The 18,474-nt window shown below is 37.2% G+C and overlaps 1 protein-coding gene across 1 annotated transcript in view; it reads right to left on the bottom strand.

Annotated features, from left to right (window-relative positions):
• Window positions 1-821: 821 nt before the first annotated feature.
• phactr3a (phosphatase and actin regulator 3a) overlaps window positions 822-18,474 on the bottom strand; it is a gene marked incomplete at its 5' end in the record, with an annotated part of 38,607 nt that continues 20,954 nt past the window's right edge. Inside the window, 10 exons of the mRNA XM_081386508.1 lie at window positions 822-1,307; window positions 1,618-1,694; window positions 3,938-4,078; window positions 4,993-5,054; window positions 6,038-6,093; window positions 12,551-12,704; window positions 14,656-14,798; window positions 15,389-15,605; window positions 15,743-15,955; window positions 16,350-16,505. Coding sequence (XP_081242634.1) covers window positions 1,292-1,307; window positions 1,618-1,694; window positions 3,938-4,078; window positions 4,993-5,054; window positions 6,038-6,093; window positions 12,551-12,704; window positions 14,656-14,798; window positions 15,389-15,605; window positions 15,743-15,955; window positions 16,350-16,505 — 1,235 coding nt within the window. The 3' untranslated portion in view covers window positions 822-1,291. The remainder of the gene's footprint in view (window positions 1,308-1,617; window positions 1,695-3,937; window positions 4,079-4,992; window positions 5,055-6,037; window positions 6,094-12,550; window positions 12,705-14,655; window positions 14,799-15,388; window positions 15,606-15,742; window positions 15,956-16,349; window positions 16,506-18,474) is intronic.

The raw sequence follows: 18,474 nt of genomic DNA, 5'->3' as shown, positions 1-18,474 counted from the left end.
TTTTTGGGGCCTGAGATCGCTGATACAACCTTTAAGTACCAACTGAGCATCGTTTAAACATCACAGACTACCTGAGAATTGTTGCTGACCATGTCCATCACTTTAAGACCACAGCGTACCATCTTCTGATGGCTACTTCCAGCAGGATAACACGCCATGTCACAATCATCTCAAACTGGTTTCTTGAACGTGAGTTCACTAAACTCAAATGGCCTCCACAGTCTCCAGATCTCATTCCAGTAGAGCAGCTTTGGGATGTGGTGGAACAGGAGAGTCACATCATGAATGTTCAGCCGTCAAATTTACAGTAACTGATCCAAAATCTCAGGAATGTTTCCAGCACCTTGTTGCATATGTTCCATGTAAAATAAAAGCATTTCTGAACAACTATCAAAAGTACCAACAAAGTGTACCTAAAGTGGCCAGTGAGTGTTACAAGGAAATTAATACTTTTATTCAGCGAACATGCATTAAACTGATTAAAAGTGACAAAGACATTTATGATTTTAAAACGGATTTCCATTTCAAATGGCTGTTTTCTGAAGGATCATGTGACACTGAAGACTGGAGTAATGGTGCTGAAAATGAAGATTTGATCACAGGAATAAATTACTTTTTAACATTTAAATAGAAAAATAGAAGTTATTTTATAGTGTAAAAATATCTCACAGTATTACTGTATTTTTGATGAGCATAAGAGTAAAAAATCTTACCAATCCCAACCTTTTTAACTTTTGTGTCAGACTTAAAAACAACGCAGAAGTATTTCCAAAATTGTATTTTGAAGACAAGTAGTGCTTACAAAGTTTTTTTTTTTTTTTCAAGTGATGACATGAACAACCCTGTTCAGACTTTTGTACAGTAAATATGAAATTCATTTATAGCAGGCTTATTAACCCTCAAGTTTATTTTTCTTCTTTTTTTCTTCTTTTTACTTATTTTTCAAGTGAGGCTGGTTACATGTACACAAACATTTACCCAGAACTGATTCATCTTTCCTTAGCAGTCATTGAAATGTAGTCCAGTTTTAAAAACATCAAACAGTCTTCTGCCGCTCCACTCCGTCAGCCTCAGGTTAAATGTCTCCGCAGATGTTCTTCAGGTTTGTCCCTGTGGCCGTCCGTGAAGGAGACGCAGCCTCCAGCGCTAACCACCCCCAAACACCACTCGGCCCAGGCCGCTGGAAGAATAAGGGAATCCCATGGACGAAGCCACAGCTCTGGAAGAGGCACCTCCAGGATTTAACATGAACGCCACTTTCAGCATTTTCTTCACAGAAGAAAACCCCCTCTTAGGGCCTGTGAAACCTGAGACAAATCAACAAAGGTGCCTTTCACAAACACGACCATGTGATTGGACAGGACTTGATTACAGTGTTGCATCAATCAGTTATTTTTAGTAAGATCAAACATAAGTGCTCTAATGGCCATTAATGTCATCATTATGTAGAGAGCAACCTTTTATCCAAAACCACTCGTATCAAGGTGACACGGTCATCATTTCATATCTACGTGTCCCAGTCATTTTTGGACCAGGCCGTTTGTCTTCGGCACTGGATTTTGTCTGTCTAAAAATAGCGAGGGCACATCTGTGAGAGGATTACACACACATACTGACCTTGTTAGATGCTTGCTTGAAGCATGGACCTCCATTTCAGTGCTTTTGAACTCGTTCAACTCTTTGCGGATGGCCGCCTGTGGAATCGCAAATAAGAGCAAAGACTTTAATGAAAGATGGCCGCCGAGTGAAATGTTGCCTTAAAGGGACTTTGATAAAAAAGCCACTTAAGTTGGGTGACCAGACGTCCCAGTTTCCCCGGGACAGTCCCGTATTTCAGCTCTATTTCAGTGTCCTCCAGTGACTTTTTATGAAAAAATCATGTTTTGTCCAGTATTTCTTCTTTCCTAAATTGTCTTTTCTAGGTGATCATAAAAGTGAGCAGCAGGCTTCTGTCACGTGAGAATAGCCTAATCAAAGGTAGCCAATTTCGTCGTAGTATATTTCGGAGAACAAAATTACCATTCAATCACAATTCGTTATTGATTAACTTGCAGTTAGTGAAGGGGGGATATTAGAGAGCGTGGAGGAGATCAAGTCAGACGAGTGCCTGTCCATCCCGTATTCCACCATGACAAATCTGATCACCCTACACTTAAAATGAAATTAATCCATAATTTATTCACCCCCAAGCCATCCTAGGTGTATATGACTTTCTTATTTCAGCCAAACACAATCTAGGTTATATAAAAAATATATATATATTCAGGCTCCTCCAAGCTTTATAATGGAAGTGAATAGTAACTTAGATTTTGAAGCCCAAAAAAGCGCATCCATCCATCATAAAAGTTAATCCATACGACTCCAGGGGGTTAATAAAGGCCTTCTGAACCGTTTTTGTAAGAAAAATATAAATATAACTTTATAAACTCATCTTATACTTAACTTATACTCACTGGCTTCCAGTAAAGGCTGTAAGCGAGTCTAGTTCCGGCGGAGGAGTGACCCCTGACCCGACGTATATCCATATTTAAAACTTCATTAGCTATAATAACTAGCTTTTGCAGTAGGAGAGTGACCCCTAACCTGACACATGATGTAATGACGAACGCAGAAGCACCGAAGATAGAGCAAAACAAAACACCAGTCACGAATTAGAAGTGAAAAATGAGAATTTTTAAAGAGAAATGTGGGAGGAGCTTGAGTCCGTGACCCAGCCCTGTTTGTTTGAAGCGCGAGAGGCGTCTACTCTCGCCTAAGCTTACGCTACTCCTACATCATACGTCATGCGTCGGGTCAGGGGTCACTCTACACCGGAACTAGACTCGCATACGGCTGCTACCAGAATCCAGTAAATATAGTTAATAAAGTTATAAATATGGATATTTTCTGTACAAAAATGCATCACTTCGCTTCAGAAGGCATTTATTAACCCACTGTAGCCATATGGATTACTTTTATAATGGATGGATGCGCTTTCTTGGGCTTCAAAAACGAAGTTCCCATTAACTTCCATTATACAGCTTGGAAGAGCCAGGATATTTAGGTGAACTAACCCTTTAAGGTGTGTTCACACTTTCGGTTCTCTTGTTTCGTTTGGTCCGGACCAAAAAGAATACGATACATTTAGTCCTGGTTCACTAAGCGTTCACAAAACTGATTTTTTTGTATATATATGTATATATATATATAACTTGCCAAACATCCAATGAAGGCTAAATGTGCCTTTATTTGTGTCCATATAATGGTATTTTTACTTGTTGAGAACTCATAAAGAGCTTATAAAATGTGTAAAGGAGTCAAAACAGCGGCATAAATTCCTCCATTACACACACAAACGACAGACAAAGATCTGCTGCAAGGAGCTGTGCCGAGCTGTAATGGGCAACGTAGCTCCTATGAAGAGAAGAACTAGGTATGCCTAAGAGCATTCTGTCATTTTTAGGGTTGCATATTGTGATTGCATCCTGTTTTTGGTTTGTTTAGATGTCTTTGGTCCATATCGCGTACATATTTCAGTCAGACTGCACTAGAGTTTGTTAGAAAACAGACAAGGACCAACTAAAATGGGTCTCGGTCCGCTTGTTTGGTGCGCACCAAGGTATGGATGACAGCGTTCACACTTGTTCAAATGAACCGCACTAACAGAGCAATCGCACCAGAGTTCGTTTTAATCAAAGCAAACCTGTGCGAACACACCCTTAAACGCATCCTCAAGTAAAAAGTGCACGGATTCATGTTGATAAGCTGCTTCAGTTATGAAGCAAGAAGACTACTGACACAAATTAGATTGCCTTTTATTCGCTTAACAAAAAACCTTGAGAGAATCACTAATAATAATAATAAGAAGAAGAAGAATTTTTAGAAGAAGTATTATTGAATTTAAGACGAACTGAAGATCACTGTAAAGATCTGCTGACATCAGCTGTTGGTCACGTACCTTGTCAGCCGCGGACAGTCTCGTCCAGGGTTTGTCAGCTCTCCTGTCATAATCCTGGGCTTTGGCCACCTCCACGTAATCACTGAAGCGGATGAGAATCTTTCTTTCTCTTAGTTCATCAACTGTTGGCCTCTGGTTGAGCTGTGAGAAAAAGAGTGCTGTTAATGGGGCTGCATAGTATCAGATACACGCTGCAAGCAACACTTTCTGCTGGAAACAAAACAAACAGACATTTCGACACGGAACACACATTTCAGAGCAGAATAACTCGCTCAGTGTTTGTACTTAGTATGCTCTGAGATTTAAGAAACATGCTGTGATATTTTATGCTTTAGTACAGTCAAAAAAACTCAGCACCTTTAATCAAATGTAAATAATGAGTAACTAATTGCACACTGGGGGGGGGGGGAAGCCATAAAATGTAGCATTATTAGTAGCATTATTGTTGTTTTATTTTTGTTGTTGTTATCATTGCTAAATTTTAATAATAACAACAATGTGTAATTAATGTGTAATAAAAAAAGCCAAAAAAGCTGATTCCAATATATAAGAATAAATGTTTAATTCATTCAATTTAATTCTTTAGAAGTTTATTACTCTATATATATTACGTCGTCATTTTGAGATAAATTTATAATTTTATTTTATTTTTTGCCATAAAATAATGCAGGTAAGCAATATATACATACACATTTAAACGCATGCTGTTAACCATCTCAATAACTGAGGTCCTGCTCTCATGTCAACTCTTTTTCTTTTCTTCTCATCATCTCTATGGTCTGAATGCTTGTATAGGAGTTATCTCAATCTGATACACGTGATGGAATTAACTCTGAAAATTATTACACAAAATTGCTTTACACGTTTTGAAAACCACTGCTTGTCCTTGAATGGTGCATCTTTATTCAGCATTAGACAGTGCTGTATAATGTCTTATTACAAGTAGTAATATCAGGAGCGGAATAATTTTACAGACCAGCAGTTTCCTTACATTCAGTGACCATGAGAAAAATAGAGCATGCTGTAAGTGAACTGAAACTGAACAGAGTGTTTACCTTTCTGTTGAGTCTCTGTTTGATCTCTCTTCTTTCTTCTTGCTCCGTCTGATCGTTCCTCTCTGAAAGAGCAAAAGCGAGACTCAATGAGGGCGATCTAATCAAGTGCACAGTCACAGGGGTCACTTCACATGCCTGCTTTAGCAAGCCTTGTTTTTCTCTGGTGTGTCTTATCTGACAGACAGATTACAGTCATCTATTTGATATAATACTCCGTAGTGATTTTGTGTGCAGAACAAAGCAATGGAAGACACAATCACATTACTTTATGCCGAAGTCAAAAAGCATGTCAACAACATTTTCACCAGACCAGCCCCCAAAAACATTTAATTTAAGTAACATGTTGATTAAAAATGTCTTATCGGACTGGATCACTTTTCACTTAGCAATTTACTTAATATTTAAACTATATTTGTAATTACCATTTACATCTGACAAGCTTTCTAATTGTTTGTCATAAATCAATATTTTAGGAAAATGGTATGGGGTTTCTAATCAAAGTATGACTTTCTGTTACAAAACAGGGCATTGATTGATGTCCACTGTAGAGACACCAGGACAAACAGCATGTTTATCAGGCATTTTTGGGAGACACAATAAATTATATATCAATATTCCTTTGAAATAATAGACATTATTTAGAAAAAAAATGTTGCCAATTATTTGGCACTTTTTTCATAAGATATTGCCCCAAGAACACAATATGCAAATTAGATAGTGTAAAGATACATTGTATTGAATGGGACTACCCAATAATAGCCATTTTACCCACATATTGCCTAAAGTAAAATGGTATATCAGTTTATTCCGGTATATCTTATATAACATAGTTGAGAATCATCTTTTTACACAGTTTGATTAAAAAAATCCTGAAACCTAAACATTTATTGGTAAATAAAAAAAATATATAAAAAATGTATTATTATTAATGTGCAATATCATAAACCATATTATTATTACTTTTCTAACCAACAATTGGTGATACATAATGCATTTCTATTTATATTCACATTTCTAGTTTTGCTGATTATCGTGTAATACTCACGTTTTAAAATATTTCTGCTCTCCAGCTCTTCAACGGCCGGCCGCTGACTGAGTCTCCTGCGGAAAAAGAGCAGAATGTGGTTTTGAACCATTACTGTCCCGAGCTGAAGCAGAAGCAGAAGCCGCTCGATGAGACCCAGAGGTGAGGGAGGGAGATTCTGAAGGGACGCTCAAAGTCTCTCCGTCCTTTGTGTTCAGCCTGACAGTTAGTACTCCTCATCTGGATGCTCAAACGCCGGGCTTTTGAGCCCTTTTGATAAATAAACACCAATTATCAAGATGCGATGCCGACGAGACTTAAATGAGTGAGAAAGTGCAGTCTGTGTGTGTAACGGTCCGAGAGAGAAAGAACTCGTGCTCCTTGTTGTGGTTTGTGAGCGGGCGCGCGCTCTTTTGAACAGGCTGGCGCGTGCCGAGTGATGAGAGCTCCACGCGCGCTCTTTGTCGTGCGCTCTGTCTCTCCACGCGCCTTTGTAGTAGTATTAGGTTAAGTGCTCGTTTGATAATTGATCATTTGAATATAATATGCTGGCAAATAGCAAGTAAAAATCATAGACAAAAGCAACTAGACCATGCAGTATGTCCCCGTGTATTTCGTAATATATTACTATATTATTATTTTTTTAATCCAGAAATCATAGTGTGAGTTTTACTCGATCACATTTCACAATTACATAGGAGGCCATTTTAAATAGTTGTACATAATTTCACTACTGGTTCGAGTTGATTTTGCCACGTGATGCGCATTAAATTCTGACATAAAAAATGACGATTTAATATTCCAGTTTCTTTATTTTCTCCTTTCTCTAAATAAAATGTTTAATTGGGTAGGATATTATTTTAATGTGTGATCAATTTACACTTTCCCCCCTGTGTCCCCAGTCTTACAAGTTGTATTAAGTAACAAGTTATAAAAAGTAACAATGAGTTGTAAATCCGGATTACACTTTATTACACTTTATTATGTCATTTTTACAGTGTAATTATATATTTAAGTAATGTACTTACTATAGGGTTAGATTAGGATTTTGGTTTAGGGTTAGTTGCATGCGATTATGCATCATTTCCTGTTAATGTGCATGTAACATATGTAACAAGGACACTGTCAAATAATGTCTTACCTAAATCAGTATAATATCATCAATATTTCAAATCATATTTCTACAAGTCTGCTATACTCTTTTAAAGAAATATTTCCTTAAATTACGAAACATTATTAAACATAACAGAGTCGAAAATGCTGTACAATAGGACCAGCTCAACTTTGTTATGATTTGTATTTGTAAGACGTAAGTGTGGAATAAAACGGCATGTTGTCTCATGGAAAACACTATTAAAATAACATACTTTTCAAGATCTACGGCGAGATCTGATTAATAAGACATTTTAGAGCATTAGACTGCATTCCAGCCATTGTAACACTGCTGTCACTCACATAAGCTGAGTAAGACGGGATTCCAGCAGATGTAGCGGCGTTAATATTTCATGAACTGAAATGGAGACCAACTCCCAAAGCTCCCTTAGAAGCTGCCTGGATATTATTGACCTGTATCACGAGTTGCCTAGCAACAGTAGCTTCCCCGTGAACACGGAAACAAAGAAATCTGCCTGTGCAACACTGGAGGCTTGTTGGTTTCCATTATACACTGGTCATTCATCAGACCGGTTTCATTAACAGATGGACGGCGGTGGGCTTTATCCTAGCATATCTCCATCAGATAGGAGAAGCTGCTGTGAGTAGTACAGTAGACTACCGCCGTGTTTGGTATTCACTACAGTGAGGTGGAGATGGAGGAGGGGAACACACACTACCATCCATTATTCACCAGTCTGAGCTCTAAAAATAGCTCCAGCCGTGTCTTTCTTCGGTGGCGGAGTTAAGCAAGGCAAGCCAAAGATAGGAAGGTCATGACATGCTGCTGCGGCAAAGTGTCACTGTGTGTTTCGCTCAGACTTCAACCTGTCCTGCAGGTGCACTGACCGTCACACTTCACTCTGGCCTAGTTATACTCAGTTATGCTGACTATCACTGTCACACCTAAACATGACTTTAAAATTGACCCTATTTACTACCTTAATAGTGTACATGTTCCTCGTCTTATGGGAACGATTGATCAGTGCATGTTAATCAAAAAATCAAATAAAAGCTTTCATCATAAAGTAATACATGCTCCACCTCTGAAACGACTTTCCTTCTCGGCTGACCTGATCCTTCTCATTTTTCCTCCTTCCATTCCTGGCGCATGCTTTTCAAAATACAGTCAATTCCAAAATGCCTCAAAAGTCATGCACTATAGTATTTATAAAAATAGTACTTGTTACAGAATTAAGAGAATATACTGAAGTGCAAACTGAATGTAACGTTTTTGGGAAATTAAACAGTTACACTTTATTTAAAGGTGACGTAGTTGTACTTACTCAAATAAGTACTGAGCGATATTAATTAACTACATGTACTTACTATTGAATTACGGTTAGGGTTAGTTACTTCTAATATGCATAATTTACAGTTATTACTATACAAGGCCCTCGGCCTCGTCCTGCTCGCCACACTTTATTTACATGGCCATAAACACCAGGGGTCTCATTTATAAAGCGTGCGTACGCACAAAACGGGGCTGGAAACGTACGTACGCCAGTTCCCATGCCAAGGTTGTGATCTATAAAAAACAAACTTGACGGGAGAATGTGCGCACATTTCAGCAAACTTTGAGCCGTGCGTACGCACATTCTGGAGACAAAGGGAATTGGCGACACCGATGGTGAGCTGGAGTTAAGTGTCTTTTTGGTCACTTTTAGACAGAAAATCTAAAGAAAATTTAACAAATACAGAAAGATAATACAAATATAATTTCACTCACCAAGCCTGTCACTTGAAGCAAATATCCATCCCTTCTTAAATGTCCGCACCAGCGAGCGCGTTGGGCCGTTTAGTGAAACTGACGCAAATAACAGTTTAAATAAATAAAATAATGATTTAAACTGTTTTACTTCTGATATAAACATTTAGATTAAATATGCCATTCAAATTAATGGAGTTAAGCACTTAAACATGAAATCATTACTGAGAAGTTACAACATTTTTATATTCAAATTCAGTCAATAGAAATATTTGTTGTGGATGCGGTGTTTTTGAACACGTTTCCTCTGGCATGTTGTGTTTTAATGTTTTAACCACAGAGATAACTGCTTATCATGATAATACCAGATTGTCTGAGAAAATAGCTTCGTGCAAATAATGCCCAAGGCCTATCTGTTTCCATTAAAAATATCAATTAAAAATACAATTCGGCCAGTGGACAAGATTGAGAAAAACTTTCTCTGAAATGTATTTTACACTATTTGATTTATGTATACAAAAACAAGGCAAGGATAGGCAACTACTTGATTTTTATTAATGTAATGTGTCTTGTACCGTTAAACGTTATCACGTGGATGAATAATCATATGCAAATGATATGCAGATGAGGATCTGCATAGTAAAACTAGGCGTTGTAAGCTCCATATATGGCTATTTCGGTTATTTTGCTCCATACATGGTTATTTCGGGGGTGGAGACGCATGTGCGCACAATCTTCCGCTGACTGGGATTTAAAAAGTGAATTCTGCGCAGGTTCTGGCGTACGAACGGTTTTATAAATCCGAATATTTTTTTGCGTACGCCATTTTTGGCTTTCGGGCGCACGTACACTTTTAGTAAGGTTCCTACGCACAGTTTTATAAATGAGACCCCAGATGTGATAAACAATGTCAATAAACTAAACACAAACCTAAAGCAATAATACCCTTACGTTGACGTTTACGTTTATGGGACTTGTGTTTGTCGACAGAAACAGCTGCAATCGGTAAAGAATAATTGTGTTCCATAATGACTGCACGAAACAAGCTAACGTTTGTTGCTTGATAGACGCTACAACTACAACTTCCGCATTTGTCCAGGACTCCACACAGTACGAGCGGGAACCGAGAGTAACGCGGATATGACGCACTTTTCTCACGATTTAAAAATAGTTGGAAACATTTGGGATATTGTAAGTAATCAACTTAACAAAATATATAACACTGGCCTTTGGGATATTTTAATGCAAAAATCTTACATATTGTACCTTTAAATGTAATAATGATTAATATGCTACATGCTTTAGTAATCAGCATATCGAAATAAGTGTACTTTTTAAAAGAATAACAAAAGATTTAACATAATCACAATCATTTCAAATTTAAAAGTAAAACTTAAAATTTGACAAAGTGCACTTTTTAAAAGTGTATTAAAAACAGTCATGAAAGTGAACTCTCTAAGAGTTCACACTTACGTGGCTTTTTATTTCATTAATATATTATCTGCTAGTACAGTTTTTTTTTTTTTTATACTTTTAAGATTTGATGTACTCTACAAGTGCACATTCAATACAATTAAGGCCACTTCTTTTTCACAAGGGACATCATCAAAATAAAATGGGTTTCAAACGTTATTTCATGTTGCGCAATCAATACAGATTCAAAATCACTATACTGTATGAATTATGTGTTGTGTAAAATCATCAACATAATTATTACTGGAGAAGGCATTTTAAGCTGAAGTCTTTCCACTCTAAAATGTAACAACTGACAAAGAGTACAAGACCCACTAAACCCTATGATTAGAAGATCTAAATGTCCCTTGCCATCAGGGAAAGTATCTGATAAGCAGCTAAAACGTCTAGTTATACACATGTGGCTCCAAAATCCTCAAAAGCACAATTATTATTTTTTGGTTTATTAAGTCCCTGCGTAAAATTAATTTACTGTTTGTTAAGCATCCAGTACTATTTTATATGTAGAAGTCATTTCATTCAGTGTAAATGTCCATCATATGCATGAATCTGTAGAATGTGTTGCTGAACCTGAAGTTAATCTAGTGTAAACACCTGCATCCGCACAGTGCCTGCTTTACACTCACATGCTTATCTGATTCACATCTTTGTTACAAATCACTCATGGTTCTCGCATTACATAATGGTCACATACCATCATTGCTTATAACATTTTAGCACCTCGTATCTGTCACTGCGGCCTGAACAAAGCACTCTCAAAGCCTAAATTAAACTGGACATAATGGCTGTTTCTTCTAAGAATCCACAGAAGGCTGATTTCAATGGTGAAATATACCACAGCTGATTACATAAGACTTATCCTGACAAGATCTGTAATTGCATGAGGCGCTGAAGCCCATACACATCTCATTTTTTCCTAGCACTTAGTTAGGTCACTACATTGATTCTGTCAGTAAGCTGAAGTAGCAGATGTCAACATTTATCTTCACTTACGTTCTAAACTCTGAGGGTATGTTTACAAGACAACAATGAACTAAAAACAGAAGTTTATCCTTTGCGTCTTTTGCATACAGATGACAACATAGTCAAAACGATCCCCGTTCACATGGATCTGCGAAAACGACTAAAAATGCTGTATTCTGCTGCGAGACCAGTAGTTGGCGATAGACTGAACTAGTAATATGCATGACGTCACCGTTTTCACAAATTCACTTTTTTTTTTTTTATGTTTACATGGATATATTAACAGTATAGTTTTCAAAAACGTGCACTTTGAAACCTGTTTTCAAAAGTTTGCGTTTTCAGGCACCCAAAACGCTGTTGTTGATTAAATGAAAGGCCAAAAAGCATCAAAGGTTTTCTAGTTGAGAACAGTGCCGTGTAAATGACCCCTGAGATTTAAAATGCCATATATAAAATGTAAAAATTCATTAAACAAAACAAAAACACAAAGCAAAGCCGCAAAAACATAAAACAAAACAAGCAAAAAAAAAAAACAAACACAAAACAAAACAAACATAGCAAAGCAAATCACAACACAAGCACAACAAAGAATGCAAAACAAACCACAAAACAAAACAGAACATAAAACATAACACATCAAAGCAAAACACAACACAGCAACAAACAAAAAAAGCAGCCTGAAGTTTCATTCATTCTTTGTAACATTACACAAAGCGAGAGCAATGCATGCACCATATACCGAATTGAACTTCTGAACTCAAAGGCAGGTGTTCATACGTATATAATAAAATGTTATCTAATGAAAACTGTAGTGGATTTATTCTCTCAGATTAACTCCAATCCTCAACTGACTGTAATCCCAGTTTCTGCTAAATACTTTACATCAGATTACAATCATTGTACAATAACACTATACCTCTGCACGAAATCTGTTTTCATAATCTGTTCCATGAGTTCACTTGTCCATATAATCCTTAAGTGATATCTAAACAGATTTGCTGTCTTTAATTGAGAAGTTTGAGCATACAACTCAATTCAAGCGCTAAATTTCCCCCTGGACTGAGTAATTAATGGATATAAATTAGTAGCTAAATGAATATTGGAATAAAGGTTGCCAGTGTATGTCTCCAAGTCCCTGAAGATGACATTCTCAAGTATTTCCAAAAATGTCCTGAAGAGGGCAGTGTAATAGTTTATATACTTGCATACAGTACAGTCAACATACATTTATGACTTACTTGGCAAGTTTCATTTCGATCTGTTGACGGATCTCCTGTCTCTCCTGGTCACTCCGCGTAGGAAAAATGTTCCTGTCTTCCAGCTCCTGTTTGCTGGGACGATTTCGAAGCTTCACGGCCAGCAGCTCCTTCCTCATCCTCCTTGGCAATGTGCCTGCACACATTTGCCATAGAATTCATTACTTAATGACATAACAATCTAAAGTGCTCCATATCTCCAGACAGAAATTACTCTCTTGCCACTTGTATTATGAAAAAAGACATTGATCCACTGACTATATCATGGGAAACATTCTGCACAAATTCTACCTGATCTTCTAGTTATAATAAATCATTGCAGTATCTCATGATTATGTGCAAAGGAATTACAGCCAGGGTTCTCAAGTTTTATCAAAATCTTGGAGTGAGATCACATGCGGTTGGGGGAGGAGCCCTAATGGAGCCCCGCCCCCACCTGTCCCCGCCCCCCAATTTTACCCATTGTTCATAATTAACCAGCACAAATTAAAAATAACAATTGGTAAATCTGATAAATGACAGAGCAATTAATCACATCAAATATACTCTTTAATGTTATATTTCAAAATTACAACTAAGTTACAAAAATTACAAAAATATAACAAATTGCTCCAAACAGTTTGGAAAAACAAATATTTTTGCATTTTGAATGTGTCTAGTCGAAATGGTATAATGATTTATTGTGTGGTGGGACATTGAGAACAAATGACATATTATTAAGGTATGTTAGTGTGAATTGTGTTGCTAGTGTTTGAAAAATACAAATGCATGGCAATCAATGATTAAAGTAACGTTATGTTTTGACAGGATATAAAATATTACCCAGAGCACTCTTGCTTTAATATATATGTAGCCTTAATGTAACCAGAAATACTATTAATACAGTATAATATATAATATAATTTAAAATAAAATAAATACATTTAAATTTATTTAAAATAAAATGAAGAAATACATCTTCATTCCTTCCCATACCCACTAACATTTCCCTTAGTTTCAGATAATGTAAGCTAGCCAAACTGAGCCAAAGCTTCTGGCCTGGTTGCAAAGTAACTTAGTTGTAGAGTTTTTGACTGCATCAATAATAATGTATACGATGGGCTATATATTAAATGTTCCAGCCTTAAAAATGTTAGACGAGCTTTCGTCCAACTTACCTTCTCCATCACGACGTGTGTTCACGCGATGTTGTTGGTTACCTAGTAACGAACGTACGGTGGCCGAGAATGTTCCGTCAACTTCCGTGTGTTCGCGCATCTATGTTGCCTATTAACGAACGCAATCTGGCCGGGATACGTGCTGGCGGCAGGAAACTTCGCTTTGTGTGCCCGCGCCTCATATACAACGTTATATATAAAGCTTGTAGGACAACTTGGTTGGCATTGCCTTTTCAGCGTGAGAAATACACGGTGTGGCGTGTGAGCGTGTGAACTGGTTGAATTGCGTGTGTCTCACGGCCAATGCGTGAGACTTGAGAACCCTGACAGCATTGCATTAAAGAGGATCTAGTACACTTCTTTACATTTTCAACCTTCTACAATGTTGCTGTTTGACCATAAAAAAGCTCTGCAAAGTTACAAAGCACAAAGTCGTTCCAAAGGGCAATATTCTCTATATAAGTAAACACTGTTTCTGAACTCCCTGAAACACTTCGATTGTAGTCTTCAGTTTTAATCCGGGAATAAACACGTCACAATATTCCTCATATAAATAATTCCCACACAAGGCATAAGCAAAAAATAAATAAATAGGATGCGAGGCATGGTTGAGTTGAGTTAGTAGTGTTGAAACTCGAGGTTATGGTAAGGGGCGTGACTTTTTCAAAACACGCTTGAAGCGGTTGACAAATCACAACACACTGATCCAGCCGACCAATCAGAGCACACTGCACTTTTCAGAAGGAGGGGCTTCATAGAGACAGGAACTAAACAGAGCGTTACTGACAGACTGGGAAGTGAGGTGCTGCAACTATGTCAAATATGTTCAATTTCAATCACGAGAACCTATTCTAGTAGAGCCCAAAAACAAAACAAGGCTTAGTAAAAGGGCATAATATAGCCTCTTTAAAAGTTGTGCAGCACACCCACCAGAAATGACAGACTCGTTCCAGTCGTCCATGTCGTAGATAATTCCTGAAGCGTCAGTGAAGCAGTTGTCTTGTCGAACGTTTTCCTTGTTTTCCTCTGCTTCCTTTCTGTTCTCACCATCTCCACTTGGCTCTCGCTCAATGCTAAAATAGAAAAAGAAAGAAACACTTTAACAATAATTTTACAGAAAAATACTTCATAAACCTCCTAAAATTCATTCTGAAATCAAGCCAATAAAATTAAAGATGGGTTTAACCATAGATATATATATAAACACTAGATACCTCGTACGCGCTGTTGGCCAATGGAGGTCGACGTCCGCACACGGCGGCCATCTTGCGACAGGGTGCTCGCTCACTCGTTTAATGGTGCATGTACTTTAAAATAACCATAACTTGCTCAATTTTCTACCGATTTTCAAACGGTTTGGTTTGTTATAAACGTCAGAGATGTAGTTACGACACTGCATACATAAACTGCATACATATGAAAAATTATAACATGCATGTTCAAGCATTCGGAATTATAGCCATGTTAATAACATTTGTAAGGAACCAAACCGTTTGTAAATCCGTCGAGATTTCATCGAGATATGAGGATTTGTGTACGTGCTGATCATTCACCTTAATGCACAGAGCACTGCCGTAAGATGGCCGAACGGTGATGCCGGAAGTGACTGCGCCATAAGACATCTAGCGTTTATATATGATATCTATGGGTTTAACATCCTCACCTTTCCTGTCTGAGCTTTGATGCCAGTGCTCGGTGCAGTTCTTCTATTATACAGCTAGGGGGCAGTGGCGGATGTATGCTACCTATATGCGGCGACCCCACAGAATTAGTAAAATGCCCTCTTAAAACCACAGGACTGGGGCCATCAGAGACTCTAGACAGTTCTTTTTGGAGAAAAGAGTTTGAATGAGGCACTGATGCGACGACTTTACCCGGGTCTGTGGAAACAAAAAATATATTCATATATATATATTTATGTGTGGTATATATATATATATATATATATATATATATATATATATATATATATACCACACTATCAAATTTGATCTGATTTTCATTAGCGAAAACACACCTTCCTCCGTGCTTAGCATAGAAACGAGATTGCCGTGACTGCTTGGAGGAGACTGCTCCTGCGGTTCGTCTTCCTCCTCTTCCTCTCCGTCGTCTTCATCTTCCTCAACATCTTCATTCTCATTTTCAGAGGGAACCGCCTCCTCGTCTTCCTCCTCTTCCTCATTTGAATTTGGCTCTTCCATTGTCCCGTTATCCTGTACAGAATCTACCACTAATAGGAAACACAAAATCATAGCTTAGACAATTAGGAATGCAATTCAAGGCTGTGGTTCATTGGTCATATTTGTGTATTGTGTATTTGCCAAGGATTCTTTTAAAGTGTGTCACTATAAATATGATGCAGTGAAGAGTGTCATAATTCGCAAAAAATAATGACGGTTTCCAAACGGGTTTCCCAGCCACTCCCCCTATCCTTCATTGGTCAGTCAAACAGATAGCCCCGCCCCAAACTCCTGCTATTGGCTGAGCAACAGTGGTACAGTACTTCTATTTTGGACAATAAATGATATATATATATATATGATATATATATATATATATATATATATATATATATATATATATATATATATATATATATATATATAAGTATGAAGAGCACTCACTGGTAGGGAGATTGTCTTGCTCTGAGCTGAGGTACTCCATGCTACTGATGCTGAGAATGGGCCCCTGAGAGCCAGGCAGCCGGATCTCAGCATCGGAGATGCCCCGGATGGGAGAGCCGGGGTCTGGAGAATGAAGTCCACAGGCCAAGGCCACATCTGAACACAGAGGAACAAACACTCATCAACATAAGTTATAACATACTGTACATACAGTACACATATTGCTATATTGCATATTATGCATTTGTATATCTGTATTGTCTTGTCGCTGTCATTCTGTCTGTGCTGTGGAAGCTTCTGACACAAATTCCTCATATGTGTGAACATACTTGGCAATAAAGCTCATTCTGATTATGATATACATACGCACGACCAGTTTCATTCACACACGCTCACGTAGCTCCATCTGTGTCATCTTCTGGCTGACATGATATTGGTAGGTGTTCGTGACTTTAACTTTGAGACTTGGTCATCATTCGTGGATGTTCTCAATGGGGGTGATATAAAGCGTCATGCCCATTCAAACCGAGGGGCACGTCCCATCAACCTCAGAGTTGGTGGGATGAGCCACTTTACAGCCTACACTCCAAAAATGGCCTTAATTGGATTGCAGTTTTAATGTAAACAAACTAGTAAACTGTATGTGATGCATACAAGTCAGTCATACATAACTGAAAAATAAACAGGGTAGATTTCTGTAATAGTACTAATAAATGTACAATGTTTTAAATACACAATTAACATGTTTATATATTTATCATCAATAAATTAAAATTTTGCTTGTTCCACAACTAGCCATATTTTAACACTTTTCAGTTTTTAACTGAAAACAATGAACAAATTGATGCTGATTCCAAGCAATTTTAATACATCTTGATTAAAAATGTTGATTGAAAATAATGATTAATAAAATACAATGTATGTAAATTGTTAATAATAAACTATGCCATGATTTTTTTGGAGAGCAAATGTATGACTGACAAATATGCATAGCATCAATTTTAATAGTTTACGTTAAAACTGTGAAATCTGAATGGATGGAAAATATATATTCAAATACATACATGCAAATCTTTAGGCTTCTCAAATTAAGGCCTACATATTTTTTGAGTGTCATTGTAATTTTACTTTAAATAAAATGGTCAGTCCAATAACAGACTGCAAACATCTGTCAATTTTTCCCCCAGTGGAACAAAATATTAAAGCTACTTTATTACATACAACAAAAAACGCATGCTGTTCACTTCATTTGTGATTTGGATTGGTGGATTTGAACCTGGGTCTGCATAAACGCTAAGATGTTTACCATTAGACTCTCACATCTTTTAAGGGTACTTAAGGGTTTGACTTTCTTGCTTCTTTGGAACATCAGAAAATATATATTTAAAACAGTTTTTTTTTTTTTTTAAACAATGAGAGTAAATGGGGTCTAGAACAACATTGGACCCCACTGACTTTCACTGTATTGACAAAAAGTTGAAACATTCTTCAAATATCTTGTTTTATGTTCCACAGAAGGAAGTCATGCAGTACAGGTTTGAAATGATATGAGACTGAGAAAATTATTTTACAGAATTTCAGATTTTTGGGCGAACTATACCTTTGAAAGAGGAAGAGTCACTGGTTAATCTCTCCAAAAATGGTGTATGACACACCTGCCGTTTGCCACCAAAGGATTGACTTTGGATTGCACTAACTAATTTTCCTACTCATTCCCAATCTTAACACCATCAGAAGACTAGCAATCCTCCCTCATTCCCTGCATGCATCCACTATCATTTGTTTATCACTTCCTTTGCTAAACTTGATTGGATTTTGAAAGTAGAAATTGGATGATGATTTTGTCTCATTATGTAACTAAACTGTTTCTACAGCTGTTTGCTATTAGTTCACTCATTTCCCGCCTGATTAAAATATCTCTTGCCTCTGGTACTTTTCCATTAAAACTAAAAACTGCTGCTGACACCCTAATTCTCAGAAAACTTTGTCTAGGTCCTTCTGTGTTAAATAATTACAGGTTTATCACAAACCACTGCTGAACAGAGCTGTTTCCCCTCAATTAGAGTCGCAAGTTTTTTTTATAATCTATACAAGCCTTTCAAGGCAGAATAATGTCCTTTACATA

This window comes from Scardinius erythrophthalmus (genome assembly GCF_964197995.2).
Source record: "Scardinius erythrophthalmus genome assembly, chromosome: 15".
Taxonomy (NCBI): domain Eukaryota; kingdom Metazoa; phylum Chordata; class Actinopteri; order Cypriniformes; family Leuciscidae; genus Scardinius; species Scardinius erythrophthalmus.
Note: the sequence above shows the minus strand (reverse complement) of the source record. Positions and strands in the feature narration are given on the sequence as shown.